Genomic DNA, 14,192 nt, shown 5'->3' on the forward strand with positions numbered 1-14,192 from the left:
TCTACCTTTATACAGGATAGTACATTCAGCACCTCTTTGACCGTAACACTGACCATATCCATAACTATCATAAACCTAATCGAACAGTGGTCACTGGTCCAAAAAGGCTCTTCCACTAACACTTCATTCACTTGCCCGTCCCAATTTCCATATTCGAGAACAAATTGCCCTGACACGCGTGGGGCCCTCTACTTACTGCTGGAGAAAACTCTCCTGAACACCTTTGAGAAATTACACCCCATTTTAACCTTTCATGCTATGATTTCCCCAGATTATATTGGGAAAGTTAAAATCTCCCACTACAACAACCTTATTTGACCTGCAGCTGTCTGCAATCTCCTGGCACATTTGTTCTTCCAATTCCCGTTGACTATTCGGGGGTCTGTAGTACAGCCTCAACAAGGTGATCATCCCTTTCTTGTTCCTTAGCTCCACCCATATAGCCTCACTACATGAAACGTCCGTAATGTCACCTCTGAACACCCCTCCCCTCTTTTTCCCTCACCCCTGTCTCTCCTGAAGCTCCTGTACCCCGGAACATTGAGCTGCTAGTCCTGCCCCTCCATTAACCAGGTTTCAGTCTAGACTACAACGTCCCAGTCGCTCGTACCTATCCATGCCCTAAATTCATCTGCCTTACCCGTCAGGTTCCTTGCATTAAAATACGTGCAGTTTAAACCAACCCTCCTTCCTCGCTCTCTGCCTTTCACCTGTCAATTCTGTTCTCTAACCTTTCTCTCAACATCCTCTAACCTCTCACCTGCCTCGGTATGAGATCCCACCCCCCTGCCAATCTAATTTAAATCCACCAGTGTAGTATCAGTAAACCTGCCTGCTAGGATGTTGGTCCTCCTCCAGTTAAGGTGCAACCCGTCCCTTTTGTACAGGTCACCCCTGCCCCAGAAGAGATCCCAATGGTCCAAATATCTAAATCCCTGCCCCCTGCACCAACTCCTCAGCCACACATTAATCTCTGGTATCTTTCTGTTCTTTCCCTCTCCAGCATGCGGCGCTGGAGCATGAAGTTGGGATCTAGTTGAATTCATTGTCATCCCCACAGGTGTGGTGAGGTGCATTTTGCGAAAATGTTCAATACAAGATGCTCTACAAATAAATACTTGTGTTGGAAGATCCATGGCTTCATGAAATCCATCCATCGATTCAATTCATGTGAGTAAATTCTTGGCAACTAGTGGGTGATCCACTGACTAATGACATTGCAGCATTCTGATATTCTTACCTTGATATTCCATCTGGCCACCAAGGAGATCCCAGAAGTCCTTGGTCCGTTTGCTTTGGTTGTTAATGCCCTCCTCGATAATGGTGACTGCTGCCGCCCGGCACCCCAGTTCACGTTTTGTGTGGATGAAATTAGCCAGCTCTGATGCCTAAAGGAAGGGAAGCAACTAATGATATCCACTCAACACTCAAGGGAATCAAGAACAAAACAGACAGTGATATCCACATCTGAAGATTCTTTGCAGTTGTATAGGGCTCTGGTGAGACCACATCTGTAGTATTGTGTAAAGTTTTGGTCTCCTAATTTGAGGAAGGACATCCTTGTGATTGAGGCAGTGCAGCGTAGGTTCACCAGATTGATCCCTGGGATGGCGGGACTGTCATATGAGGAAAGATTGAAAAGACTAGGCTTGTATTCACTGGAGTTTAGAAGGATGAGGGGATATCTTATAGAAACATATACAATTATAAAAGGACTGGACAAGCTAGATGCAGGAAAAATGTTCCCAATGTTGGGCGTCCAGAACCAGGGGCCACAGTCTTAGAATAAAGGGGAGGTCATTTAAGACTGAGGTGAGAAAAAACGTTTTCACCCAGAGCGTTGTGAATTTATGGAATTCCCTGGCACAGAGGGCAGTGGAGGCCAAGTCACTGCATGGATTTAAGAGATAGTTAGATAGAGCTCTAGGGGCTAGTGGAGTCAAGGGGTATGGGGAGAAGGCAGGCACAGGTTATTGATAGGGGACGATCAGCCATGATCATAATGAATGGCGGTGCTGTCTCGAAGGGCCGAATGGCCTCCTCCTGCACCTATTTTCTATGTTTCTATGTTTCTATGTCCCAAGAATATGGTGAATGCTTCTCAATGGTATCTGTGGTAGAGTGATAGTAGACGCTTCCCATAGATCACTTTGATGGTTGGGAGGTCAGTACCTGTGAGAGACCAGGCACTGTCCACCACTTTCTGTCGTCTCCTGTATTCCTGAGTGTTCAAGTTTAGATTAGATTCGATATACAGCATGGAAACAGGGTTTTTGGCTGATTGAGGCATGTCAGGGGGCAATCCTGATGTGTGAGGAGTGAGTGAGAGCACATTCAGTGAGTGGAACATCTCCCTGCCAACATCACACTGCCTGCAACACTTCCAGTCAACTGTGTTCCTCATATCTGTTCACCGTGATGTGAAATTGTTCAGTGATCAAGCTTACTCAAGCGTTTGGTCGGTCAGAAGAAATGGAGGCCTGTAAAAACTCGGGTGGTGGGTTGGGATCAGTCATGACCGCACTGACCGGTGGGCTGGACTCACTCTGATCCGCATGTTGTGTTGTTAAATGGTTTCAGTGCTAAATCCTTGCACACAAGGTGCATGTAGAAACAGCAGCAGACAGGAAGCTTGATGGTCAGGATAGATCTGGGTCGCTGAAGTTGTGACGCAGTAACACTAAGTTCTGTGCCCTTCAAGGGAAACTCCAATGACCCATAGGAAATACTAAACATTTGATATGACAACCAACAAAAATCTACCAAGGATTTGAAATGGACTCAATAGCTTTGTCAGGCAAGGATTCCAGGTTTCCATTTCTTTCTGTGACGCAACTCTTCCTAGTTTCACTCATGCTGGTTTAGTTCCAGTGTGAAGGTTATACTACCTTGATCAGGACGCCTGCAACAAAGGATATAGATGCCCTATGTCCATCCAGAATTACTTGAACAATTTCATCATCCCTATACTTTCTAGGCCTGGTCATGTGAATCACTAGAACTTGTGCAAACAAGTATGTCAGTGGACTTTTAAGTTTAGTTTAGAGATACAGTACAGAAACAGGCCATTTGGCCCACCGAATACGCACTGACCGGCACACTAACATTATCCAACACACACTAGGGACAAGTTACAATTATACCAAGTCAATTAACCGACAAACTTGTACATCTTTGTAGTGTGGGAGGAAACCGGACCACCTGGACAAAACCCACGTAGATCACGGGGAGAACGTGCAAACTCCGTAAAGACAGCATAGGTAGTCAGGATCGAACCCAGGTCTCTGGCGTTTTAAGGCACCACCGTATCGTCCTCTCCAAGCATGCCGACCCCCAGAGATGAGCTGAGCAGTAAGTGCAAGCATCCACATTGAACTGTACTGAAGGAGTCAGACTTAGCAGGCGTACGTACGTACCTTGGAGCGCTCGATGACATTCGCGAACTCGCCAATCCACAGGAAGCAGTGCTTAGCCGTGACCAGGAGGAAGCAGTCTCCACTGTTGAGTGATGTGGCTCGGGGCTCCACCAACCGAACCTGCACGTGCCTGCGACCTGCAAACGGCACAGTTAACCCTGGGTCTTCAGCGGTTCACAAACAGAAAGCTGCCATTGATTGCTAGCGGTGGCATCAAACAGGTGGAGAGGTCACAGGTCAAGTGGCTGGGAGGCAGACACTGGGGAGCTCGGTGTCACATTGTTTTACAGATTCACGGAACCCCCTCACTGTAGCTGGGGGGGGGGGGGGGGGGGGTACAGAAGAGCTGCAGCGACAGGTGGCATCGGCAGCCCTGGGCTGATGGACGCATGGGTCAATCATATCTCTCCTGCAACCCACCAGAGGCTAACAACGAGATATGGGTGTGCTGTATTCCTGTCAAACAGTCCATAGCATGGCCTACCATAATGCAAAGCCATGCCATCTTCACACATGTCAAGGAGTTAAAAAATATATTTGTTTACTTTATTTCACATAAAAACTGTGTGAGCAAATTTTAATCTACATCCCAAATTTGCAGGCAGTGATTTGTGAATTCTGTGAGGGAAGTGAGGAACCAGCACACCTGACTGGCCGCTCCATTGTTGGAGGCAAAACTGGGCCTTTACACTTTACGTTAGACTTTAGAGAACAGCACGGTAAAAGGCCCTTCGGCCCAGCGAGTCCACGCTGACCAACAATCACCCCGTACACTAACGCTATTCTACACACCCGGGACAATTTACAATTTTACCGAAATCAATCAACCTCCAAACCTGTTTAAGAAAGAACTGCAGATGCTGGAACAATCGAAGGTAGACAAAAATGCTGGAGAAACTCAGCCGGTGAGGCAGCATCTATGGAGAGAAGGAATAGGCGACATTTACTAAGGGTCTCGACCCAAAACGTCGCCTATTCCGCCTCTCCATAGATGTTGCCTCACCTGCTGAGTTTCTCCAACCTATAAGCCTGCATGTTTTTGGAGTGTGGGAAGAAACCTGAGCACCTGGAGAAAGCCACAGGATCACCTCACACTCAGGGCTCTGCTTTACATCAGAGTCAGCAACATTTGTGGAGCGTGGAAGGTGCAGGTGGGAGCTTTGTTTCATTTTAGTCAATATTTTAATTTGTCAGTGATTTTATGTGCCCTCAGATAAAAAGTTTTAAGTAGTTTAATTAATTTGGGGATAGCACTGTATAGCAAAGAACAAACCTAAGCCATAGTCATAAAGTGTAGAGACAGGCCCTTCAGCCCAACCTATCCACATCTACATGTCCCATCTACACTAGTCCCACCTACACTAGTCCCACCTGTCTGCGTATGGCCTATACCCTTCTAAACCTGTCCTATCCATGTACCTGTCCAATTGCTTCATAAACATTGTAATAGTCCCTGCCTCTACTACCTTCTCCGGCAGTTCGTTCCATACACCCACAACCCTTTGTGTGAAAAAGTTGCTCCTCAGATTCCTATTAAATCCTCTTCCAATGTTATTGCGTTCACAGCTGCACTGGTCAAACATTGGGGCAGATTTTGAGGAATCTCCACGTGTGCGAGATCCTAATTTGGGAACAGTGATGGTGTTTAGACATTCTCCTCAGTGGGAGAGTAGTTACCCTTCACTTGCAGCAGCATCAGTTTGCTGAAGGGGAGGCTGCTGCTGCTGCTCAACGGCTGCTCTGTCATCTTCACGTTGCGGAGGTTGACGTTCTTGAAGTTCTCCTTGCTCGTTAGCCCTGCCAACGCCACGTCAGCATAGTTCGAGTGTTTGGCCACTGTAAACGTGCAAAAATCTTCATCAGACAGATCAATACATATAAATCATGGTTAAATAACTTTCCTATGCAACAGACATCTTATTTTTTATATCAGATACTCAAGGATTAAATATCTGGAATAACATAAAATCACCTTAAAGTGACCCTAAAGAAGATCGAGGGAGAGCATAGAACGCTTCAGCACAGGAAAGGGCCCTTCGGCCCACAATGACAGTGCCAAACATGCCGTTAAATTGGTTTCATCTGCCTGTACATGATCCATATCCCTCTGTACTCTATAATAATAATAATAATAATACATTTTATTTTCGGGCGCCTTTCAAAGTCTCAAGGACACCTTACAGAAATTAACAGAAGAGAAAAAAACATATAGTTGGAATAAAATAAATAATGGGGACATCACCAGTACACAAATTAAAGACAGAAATCGCTCCAAAGACAAAAAAATCAAAAAACATAATACTCCATGTTCCTGTCCAAAAGGCTCTTATACACCACTGTTGTATCTGCCTCCATCACCACTCCTGGCATTGCATTCAAGGTCTCCACCACTCGGTATGTAAAACAACTTGCCCCAAACATCTCAGTTAAACTTCCCCCGTTCACCTTATAGATGTGCCCTCTAATTGAGCTTCCACCCTGGGAAAAAGGTTCTATGCCTCTCATAATTGTATACACTTCTACCAATTCTCCCCTCAATCTCCAATTTTCTAGAGTAAACAATCCAAATCTATTCTGAAACCCTCTGATCCAGACAGCATTCTGGTAAACTGCCTCTGCACCTTCTCCAAAGCCTCCACATCTCTCCTGTAACGAGATGACCAGAATTACACGTAAATGCTCCAAAGACTGATCAAAATCCTATAGAACTGCATCATTACTTCCTGACTTTGATGTTCAATGTTGCTAGCAATGAAGTCAAGCACATCTTCTTAACCACCCTATCTACATGTGCTGCCATCTTCAGTGAACTATGAATATGGACTCCAAGATCCATCTGCATATCAGTGCTGTTTAGGGACTTGCCATTAACTGTATAGTCTCTCCTTACATCCAAAGAGCAACACACTTGTTCGGATGAGAAGATATTTCTTCCCAGACAGTGGTGAATCAGTGGAGGTTTGCTGAAGCTCCGTTATTGCGTTCATTCACATTGGAGATGGATGGATTTTCGGACATTAAAGAGATAAAGGGATACGGGGAGAGTGCGGGAAAATGGTAATGAGGTAGGAGCTTATTCACAGGTTTGATGATGGCCAGAGAGCCTGTCCAGCCTACTAATTCCTTATGTCCCTATGAAGGGGGTATGGAGAGAGGGGTATGGACAGGGGGTATGGAGAGAAGGCAGGTACAGGATACTGAGTTGGATGATCAGCCATGATCATATTGAATGGCGGTGCAGGCTCGAAGGGCCGAATGGCCTACCACTGCACCTATTTTTCAATGTTTCTATGTTTCTATGAAAGCAGCTAAGGAAGGCTATATTGGATAACAAGCCATCTGCACTGTGTTAAAATGCAGTGCGTAGCCTGCGGTATAATATCAACCCAAAACACATTTATTTTATTGCCTCCATTATGAGTACCAGTTTTTATTTAATTACACATCATTTAATTATCTCAGTTGATTAAAATGGTGGTGGAAGTAGATTCAGTAGTGACTTTGTAAAGGGGTTTGTAAACGTACAAGATGGGAGATGGTGTGGGGCCAATGCTGCCAACACAGGCAGATCACGGAAGGGCCTGTCACTCCACTTACTCTTCTCTGCCCGGATCCTCCTGGCCTCCACCGCGGCCACGTTGAGCCGCTGTTCGGTGTACTCCAGCCGGAGGTCCCCTCGGGCAGCCAGAACTCGAAGGGGGTTGCGCGACGACTGGGTTTTACGAGTGGGTCTCACTGCTCGCTTGTGTTCTGCCACCTCAGAGATCAGCCTGCAGGGACAAAGGCAGCATTAACCCAGCAACTGACCCAAGCTGCTGGAGGAAGTCCATGTTCCACCCTCCAGTACTGTGTGGCACCACATTCCAGCACCTGCAGCTTCTTGTGTCTCTATTAAAAATCCTCAACTGCCCTAGTCTTAATCTATCTTCATGTGCAAAGAGCAGCTGAATGGTTTTGTTGGAAGGAACTGCAGATGCTGCTTTAGACCAAGATTGACACAAAATACTGGAGGAACTCAACAGGTTAGGCAGCATCTCTGGAGAGAAGGAATAGGCGACGTTTCGGTTTGAGACTGAAGTCTGAAGAAGAGTTTCGACCCGAAACTTCACCTATTCCTGTTCTCCAGAGATGCTGCCAGACCCGCTGAGTTACTCCAGCATCTCACAGGAGGCTGCGAGTGGCAGACAGCTCCACAGAGGCTGCAGAGAAGCCGGGCGTCAGATCCTCATGGCTGAACTCTGAGTTAGAGCATTAGGAGTGGACAGGGCATCTGTGATAAATGTCAACATTTAGAGGCTGACCTAACTGACACATTCGCAAATTGTATAAAAATCAAAAACTTCTGGACGGAGATTTTTAGAATAATATCTATAGTTGTCAACACTCAATTGGATCCCGATTTAAAACTAATAATACTAGGAATATCAGAACAAAGCCTAACATTTACAACAACCAAAAGAAACTTTATCGACTATAGTATAATAACTGGGAAAAAATTAATAATAAAATTTTGGAAAGGTCCTATAACCCCCACAATTAAAATGTGGATTATGGAAATGTCGGAGACCCTACATTTGGATAGAATCAGACTTGTCTTAATGGACAAACAAGAACTTTTTTATCAGAATATGGTCTCCATTCATTGACTACTTGAAGGGGCAGACTGGTTTGGCACTGGAACCTGACTGAAACTCAAATTAAGGATTAGATGAAAAGTTATACTTTATAATTTATGAACTTATCCCCAATGTTGTATTTTTGGTAAATTATTCCATTCTTCCACATCATGCTTTTTCCTTTTTTTTAATTTCTCTTTCTTATTTTCTATCTATATAAAAAAAAATACTAGAAGCAGAGTTAATATCAATCGATAATATTAGTAATGTAGGAATGATATACATGAAATGTTTTTAATATGGTATGTACCTGCCTCTAATAAAAAGATTATTAAAAAAGGGTGGACAGGGCAGCGGTTGAGGTCAGGAACTAAGGGGGACCACAAATGAATTGTGTTAAAAATGGTTTGTGTTAAAATGATATACTTGCATACCTTGGGTACACAAAACAAAGAATATCACTGTGACTTGTCACATGTGACAATAAAGTATCATTCATTCACCATTCATATCATCAGCAGAATGGTTTTGTTTGGTTGATCTTCTGTGCTTTGATCTAATGCAAAAGGGACATTTTGTGCTTTGAATTTGACCAAAACTTCATAAATTTGAGGGGGACCCATATCCACACAGGGAGGTTCACTAGTGCCACCCGGGAGGGTTTAAGTGGAGGTTGCATGTTCTCCCTGTGACTGTGTGGGTTTCATCTGGGTGCTCCGGTTACCTTCCATATCCCAAAGACATGTGGGTATCGAGGTTAATTGGCCTCTGTAAATTTCCATTCGTGTTTAGGGAATGGTATAAAAGAGAGCTGGTTTGAATGGGTGATCAATGTGTGGCGTTGGTTTGATGGATCAAAGGCCCTGTTTCCCTGTTGGATCTCGAAAATCTAAACTCTCAATGAAATCAAAGCAAAACCTGAACAACAAAGATGCTTGAGATCTGACGCAAAGTAGAAACTGCTGGAAGTTTGACCAGAAATGTTAATTTCCTATTTCCACAGATGCTGCCTGACCTGCTGAATATTTCCTGCATTCGATTCTGCGTAATTATCTTCATCTGCCTTTGTTTTTGATTTCAGAGCTCAGTCTTTGCTCACAACTCAACACGTCAAACTTGCCATCCTTCCCGCTCACTCTAACATCCAGCATGGTGCCAGCCACCACTGGCTCCTGCTCCCCTCAGAGGTAATCGCAAGCCATAGTTGAAGGGACGGGTCTCAACCATTTTCCCCAATCTCATGTGACGGAAATGGATGAGAAAGGTCACTCAACCTCCAGAAAAGCCTGCTGATCCAATTGTGACGTCCAACTGCTTCCTGAAAGGATTCCTCCTCCTTTGTTTGTACTTTGAAAACCATTCCATGTCCAGTATAGTGAAACCTCTTATTTCGCTTGGGCAGCTTACAATCCAGCGGTATGAACCCTAATTTCCCTAATTTCAAGTAACCCTTGCGTTCCCTCTCCCTCCATCCCTCCCCCACCCTAGTCGTCTTGTTAGTTTTAGTGTTCGTATCCCTTTGGTATAACCTCCTCCACAGCCAACAATAGACCATTGTGGGCTCCTTGGCCATCTTTGCAGGATCTGATTTCTTCTGTACCTTTTCATATAAATAATTCCCCTTTCCCCTGATTCTGTCTGAAGAAGGGTCTCAACCCGAAACAGTCATCTATTCCTTTTCTTCAGTGACACTGCCTGACCTACTGAGTTACTCCACCATTTTGTGCCTATCTTTGGTTTAAACCAGCATCTGCAGTTCCTTCCTACACATATAGAGAGCTCTGCATGGAATATATTCAGGGTTAGGGTTAGCCTTTCTCTGTAACACTGTAATGCTGTTGAACTATATTCTGCACAGCCATCTTTCTCTTCGCACTTGTATATGGCTTGATTGTACTCATATACATTATGAATTGGCTAAAGGGCCTGTCCCACGAGCATGCAACTCCATGCGGCAAGCACGACCTAAAGCCTGCAGCCACCTCAACGCCGTACACACGGAGGTCGAGTGAGTGACGTGAAGTTCGAGCGAAGTCCGACGGGCGTACGGCGTCGAAGCGTTGCGTACGGTGTCGAGGCGGCTGTGAGCCGGTAGGCCGTTGCCACACGGAATTTTTGAACCCAGTCAGTTTTTCGGAGCCCAACGTGATGTCGGGACCAGCTCCGCACAACTCCATACGGCTCCGGCGATCGAAGTGGGATCGGCCCCACGAGGCCGTACGGCTCAAGCGACCACGTTAGGTCGCGCTTGCCGCATGGAGTCGCATGCTCGTGGGACAGGCCCTTTAGAGCTCACAAAACAAAGCTTTTCATTGATCTCAGTACATGTGCCAACACCTTTATTCCTCTCAGATGTTAACAGGTTCTTTACAACAAGCCAATTGAGTTCTTACTTTGGCATGTTGCTTTCAAAAATGGCATCAAAGCTCTCGTCGATTTGCACCACAGTGGACGTTAGGAGGCTCGGTGTGTGCTTGTAGAATTTACTGAAGGTGTCGTCATCATCTGGCCTCAGTACTTCCTTCACTGTTTGTTCCGTCACCGTGATGGTCGTCTCCTGGTTGCTGGCGGCTGAGGAAAGATCACATGAAGTCACGTTTGTTATCAAAGGCTTGGAAATACAGATAGTTGGACATAATTCACGATTAATGAACACAAACAACAACAGGAAGGAAAGGCCGATAATGTCCCAGAAACAGTATTGTGCAAACTATGATCCCAGGTACAGTTATAAGATAAATAATTTTAGTAATATTTCCTGAGAATGTTTTTGTTTCCTCTGGGAAATAGGTTATTTCTAAAACCTGGAACGTTATACTCTGTACAAGAAGGGTCCTGCCCCAAAACGTCACCCATCCTTTTTTTCCAGAGATATTGCCTGACCCGCTGAGTTACGCCTTCTTTGCTATAAAACCAGCATCTGCAGTTCTTTGTTTCTACATGGGCTATTCATGTCCACCTATGAAGATTTATCATTGGCTTGGGAAGTGAAACATTCTGAGAGTGTAGCACTCACACTCCACTGGTGATTTGTAAAGATCAAACACATGTAAATACCACCAGTGTATATCCCTGATGACTGATCCACTCTAAGCAGGAAAGTCCCAGTTACTCCCCTGGTCTCTGCGAAAGTTTATGAATTTAAGTCAGATAGGTTAGGTGTCTCAATACTCATGTAATACATGTAAAACAAAGGAATGCCAGGGTTCTGGTTCTCTGTTTAGTAGATACTGTGGTACAGAAAGTTACAAGACTAGTAAGTATTATCCAGAAGATAGATATAAAATGCTGGAGTAACTCAGCGGGACAGGCAGCATCTCCGAAGAGAAGGAATGGGTGACGTTTCAGGTCAAGACCCTTCTCCAGAGATGCTGCCTGACCTGCTGAGTTACTCTAGCACTTTGTGTCTATCTTCAGTGTAAGCCAGCATCTGTTGTTCCTTCCTACACTAACTGTTATCCAGAGCCTGAACAAATAATGTAAAGATGGAACTGCAGATGCTGGAAAATTGAAGGTAGTCAAAAGTGCTGGAGAAACTCAGCGGGTGCAGCAGCATCTATGGAGCGAAGGAAATAGGCGACGTTTCGGGCTGAAACCCTTCTTCAGACTCAAGATATTTACTCATGTAAAGATGAGTGGCTGTGTCCCACCATGGCTGTTGCCGAATTTAAGGCCAGTAAATTCAATAATTTGGAATTGTCAAATAAAAGAAAGTCCCTGGAATAGTGAAATGACAGATCATTGGGCAGGTGATCAGTGGTCCTTGCCCAGTCTGTCTTCAAACCCACAGCACTGTGTTTACCTCAAAACTACCCATTGAATGGCCTAGCATTCTGTTGTATCGTGGTCAAATGTGGTTCCCCACCAGATTCTCAGGGGCCATGAGAGATGCACAATAAATGCTGGCCTTGCTAGTGATGCCACGATACTGAAAAATGAATAAATTAAAACAAAGGTTAAGGGACTGCTCTGGGAGAGACATGTATGGACTAACCTCCCAGAACCAAACATTTATCAGCAGCATCACCTTAACCTGAAATTGAGCCATATGGTTATATGGTTATATGGTTATATTGAAATAAATAGATCAGCGTAGTCAGAGGTAACACCAACTGTAAATTATTAACTGCATGGCTTGTTAATACTATACTTGTGTACAGCATCAGAAAAGTCATGGTAAGTGAGAGGCTTTTAGACAGGCACGTGGAAGTGCAAGGAATAGAGGGATATGGATCAGGTACAGGCAGACGATATCAGTTTCACTTGGGATAATGTTCGGCACAATCATTGTGGGCCAGAGGCCCCATTCCTGTGCTGTGCTTCCACTGGGTGTCGCCGTCAGCGATGGCAGCCTCGCCAACGGTTTGTCTGTTTTTTCGTCTTTTTTGTTATTTTTAGTGTGTATAAAAAGTTTGTGTTAATGTTCTCTGATTTGTTTTATGTGGGGGGTGGGGGAGGGGCTCGAGGGCATCTTTTTTTCAATCTCTTACCTTGCCGGAGATGCGATTGTTTTCCGGATCGTATCTCCGGTCGCTCTGCGGCCTAACATCATGGAGCTGGCGGCCTTGCTCGAGACTGTCTATGAGCACCGCAGGGCCGTGGACTTACCATCGGAGCCGATCCCTTGCCTGGGATCGATGCTCCAATCTGCGGATTTCACCATCGAGGAGCTCGCAGTCTCGGGTAGAGACTGATGTCGGGAAGCTCCAAAGTCGCAGGACATTCGACTAGCCCAGACCCGGGGCCCAATCGCCCAGTGCGGGGAAGCTGAGATCCCCCCCAATGTGGGAGCTTGATCGCCCTGATGTGAAGGACCTGACAGCCGGTTGCGGGACCCAAGATCATCCCGTCTATGGAAGGCTCGGGGTCCCCGACCGCGGGACGACAAAGAAGGGAGAGATTGATCTTTTTTTTTTGCCTTCCATCACAGTGAGGAATGTGGAGGAGTCACTGTGGTGGCTGTTTATGTTAAAATTTATTTTGTGTATTTTTATTGGTATGACTACGGCAAATTAAATTCCTCGTATGGTGCAAAACATACTTGGCTAATAAAGTATGATTATGATTATGATTACTTTAGTTTACGTTTAAGTTTTGAGTTACAGTGTGGAAACAGGCCCTTCGGCCCACTGGATCTGTGCTGACCAGCGATTGCCGCACACAAACACTATCCGAATCACACTAGGGATCATTTATAATTTCACCAAAGCCAATTAGCTTACAAACTTGTACGTCTTTGGAGTGTGTGAAGAAACCGGAGATCCCGGAGAAAGCCCAAGCGATCATGGGGATAATGTACAAACTCCATACAGACAGCGCCAGTAGTCAGGGTCGAACCCGGGTCTCTGGCGCTGTAAGGCAGCAACTCTACCGCTGCTGTTCTATGTTTTATGCATCCCTGGTTTCAGGTCTAGTTTCTGATGAACCTATCAGAGCAGGGGTGTCAGAGGTTATGGGGAGAAGGGAGGAAAATGGGATTAAGAGGAAAAGATAGATCAGCCATGAATGAATGGCGGAGTAGACTTGATGGGCTGAATGGCCAAATTCTGCTTCTGTAACTTTTGAACATGAGCAAAACTTGACCATTCTTTGAACAGATTCCTCCATTGCCGATTTATAACCTCCTCCATTCCTCCCAGAGTCTGCCTTCCGTGCATTCCCAGTTTGCACTGGCCAACCATGTCCTGGGAAACCTGAGAGTGAACTTCTGGAATTTTGTTAATAACCTTCAGCTGGTGGAGCTGTTACCTCACAAACCCTTACAGCACCAGAGACCCAGTTCAATTCTAATCTCCACTGTTGGCTGTGTTAAATGTTCTTCTTTTGGTTACAGTGGTTCCCTCCCATATAACTAGATGTGCATGTTGATCGGTTAACTGGCCATTGTAAATTGACCGTGGTATGTAGGCAAGTGGTAGAATCTGGCGGGGTTGATAAGAAAGTGGGTGGATTTTGTTTTTAAGTGCTGATATTATGTTTTCAAACCATACATACAGTGAACATGCGGCTGAAACTCTGCTCTGGGTGATGAGTCCTTATCCAAAACCTCAGTCATAGGGGTTCATTTTAACTGTGTGGTTTGCAAATACAGCAGCAATACACAAAATGTAATCTACAGTGTGGAATGAGTGAGATGTTTTTGACATCATAGACATCAACA

At 45.1% G+C, this 14,192-nt stretch overlaps 1 protein-coding gene across 1 annotated transcript in view; it reads right to left on the reverse strand.

Annotated features, from left to right (window-relative positions):
- Positions 1 to 14,192, reverse strand: part of LOC129710042 (supervillin-like) — a 139,444-nt gene that overhangs the window by 44,722 nt on the left and 80,530 nt on the right. The window contains 5 exon segments of the mRNA XM_055656726.1: positions 1,241 to 1,388; positions 3,417 to 3,553; positions 5,094 to 5,252; positions 7,014 to 7,186; positions 10,426 to 10,603. Coding sequence (XP_055512701.1) covers positions 1,241 to 1,388; positions 3,417 to 3,553; positions 5,094 to 5,252; positions 7,014 to 7,186; positions 10,426 to 10,603 — 795 coding nt within the window.

This window comes from Leucoraja erinacea, chromosome 27 (assembly GCF_028641065.1).
Source record: "Leucoraja erinacea ecotype New England chromosome 27, Leri_hhj_1, whole genome shotgun sequence".
Taxonomy (NCBI): Eukaryota; Metazoa; Chordata; class Chondrichthyes; order Rajiformes; family Rajidae; genus Leucoraja; species Leucoraja erinaceus.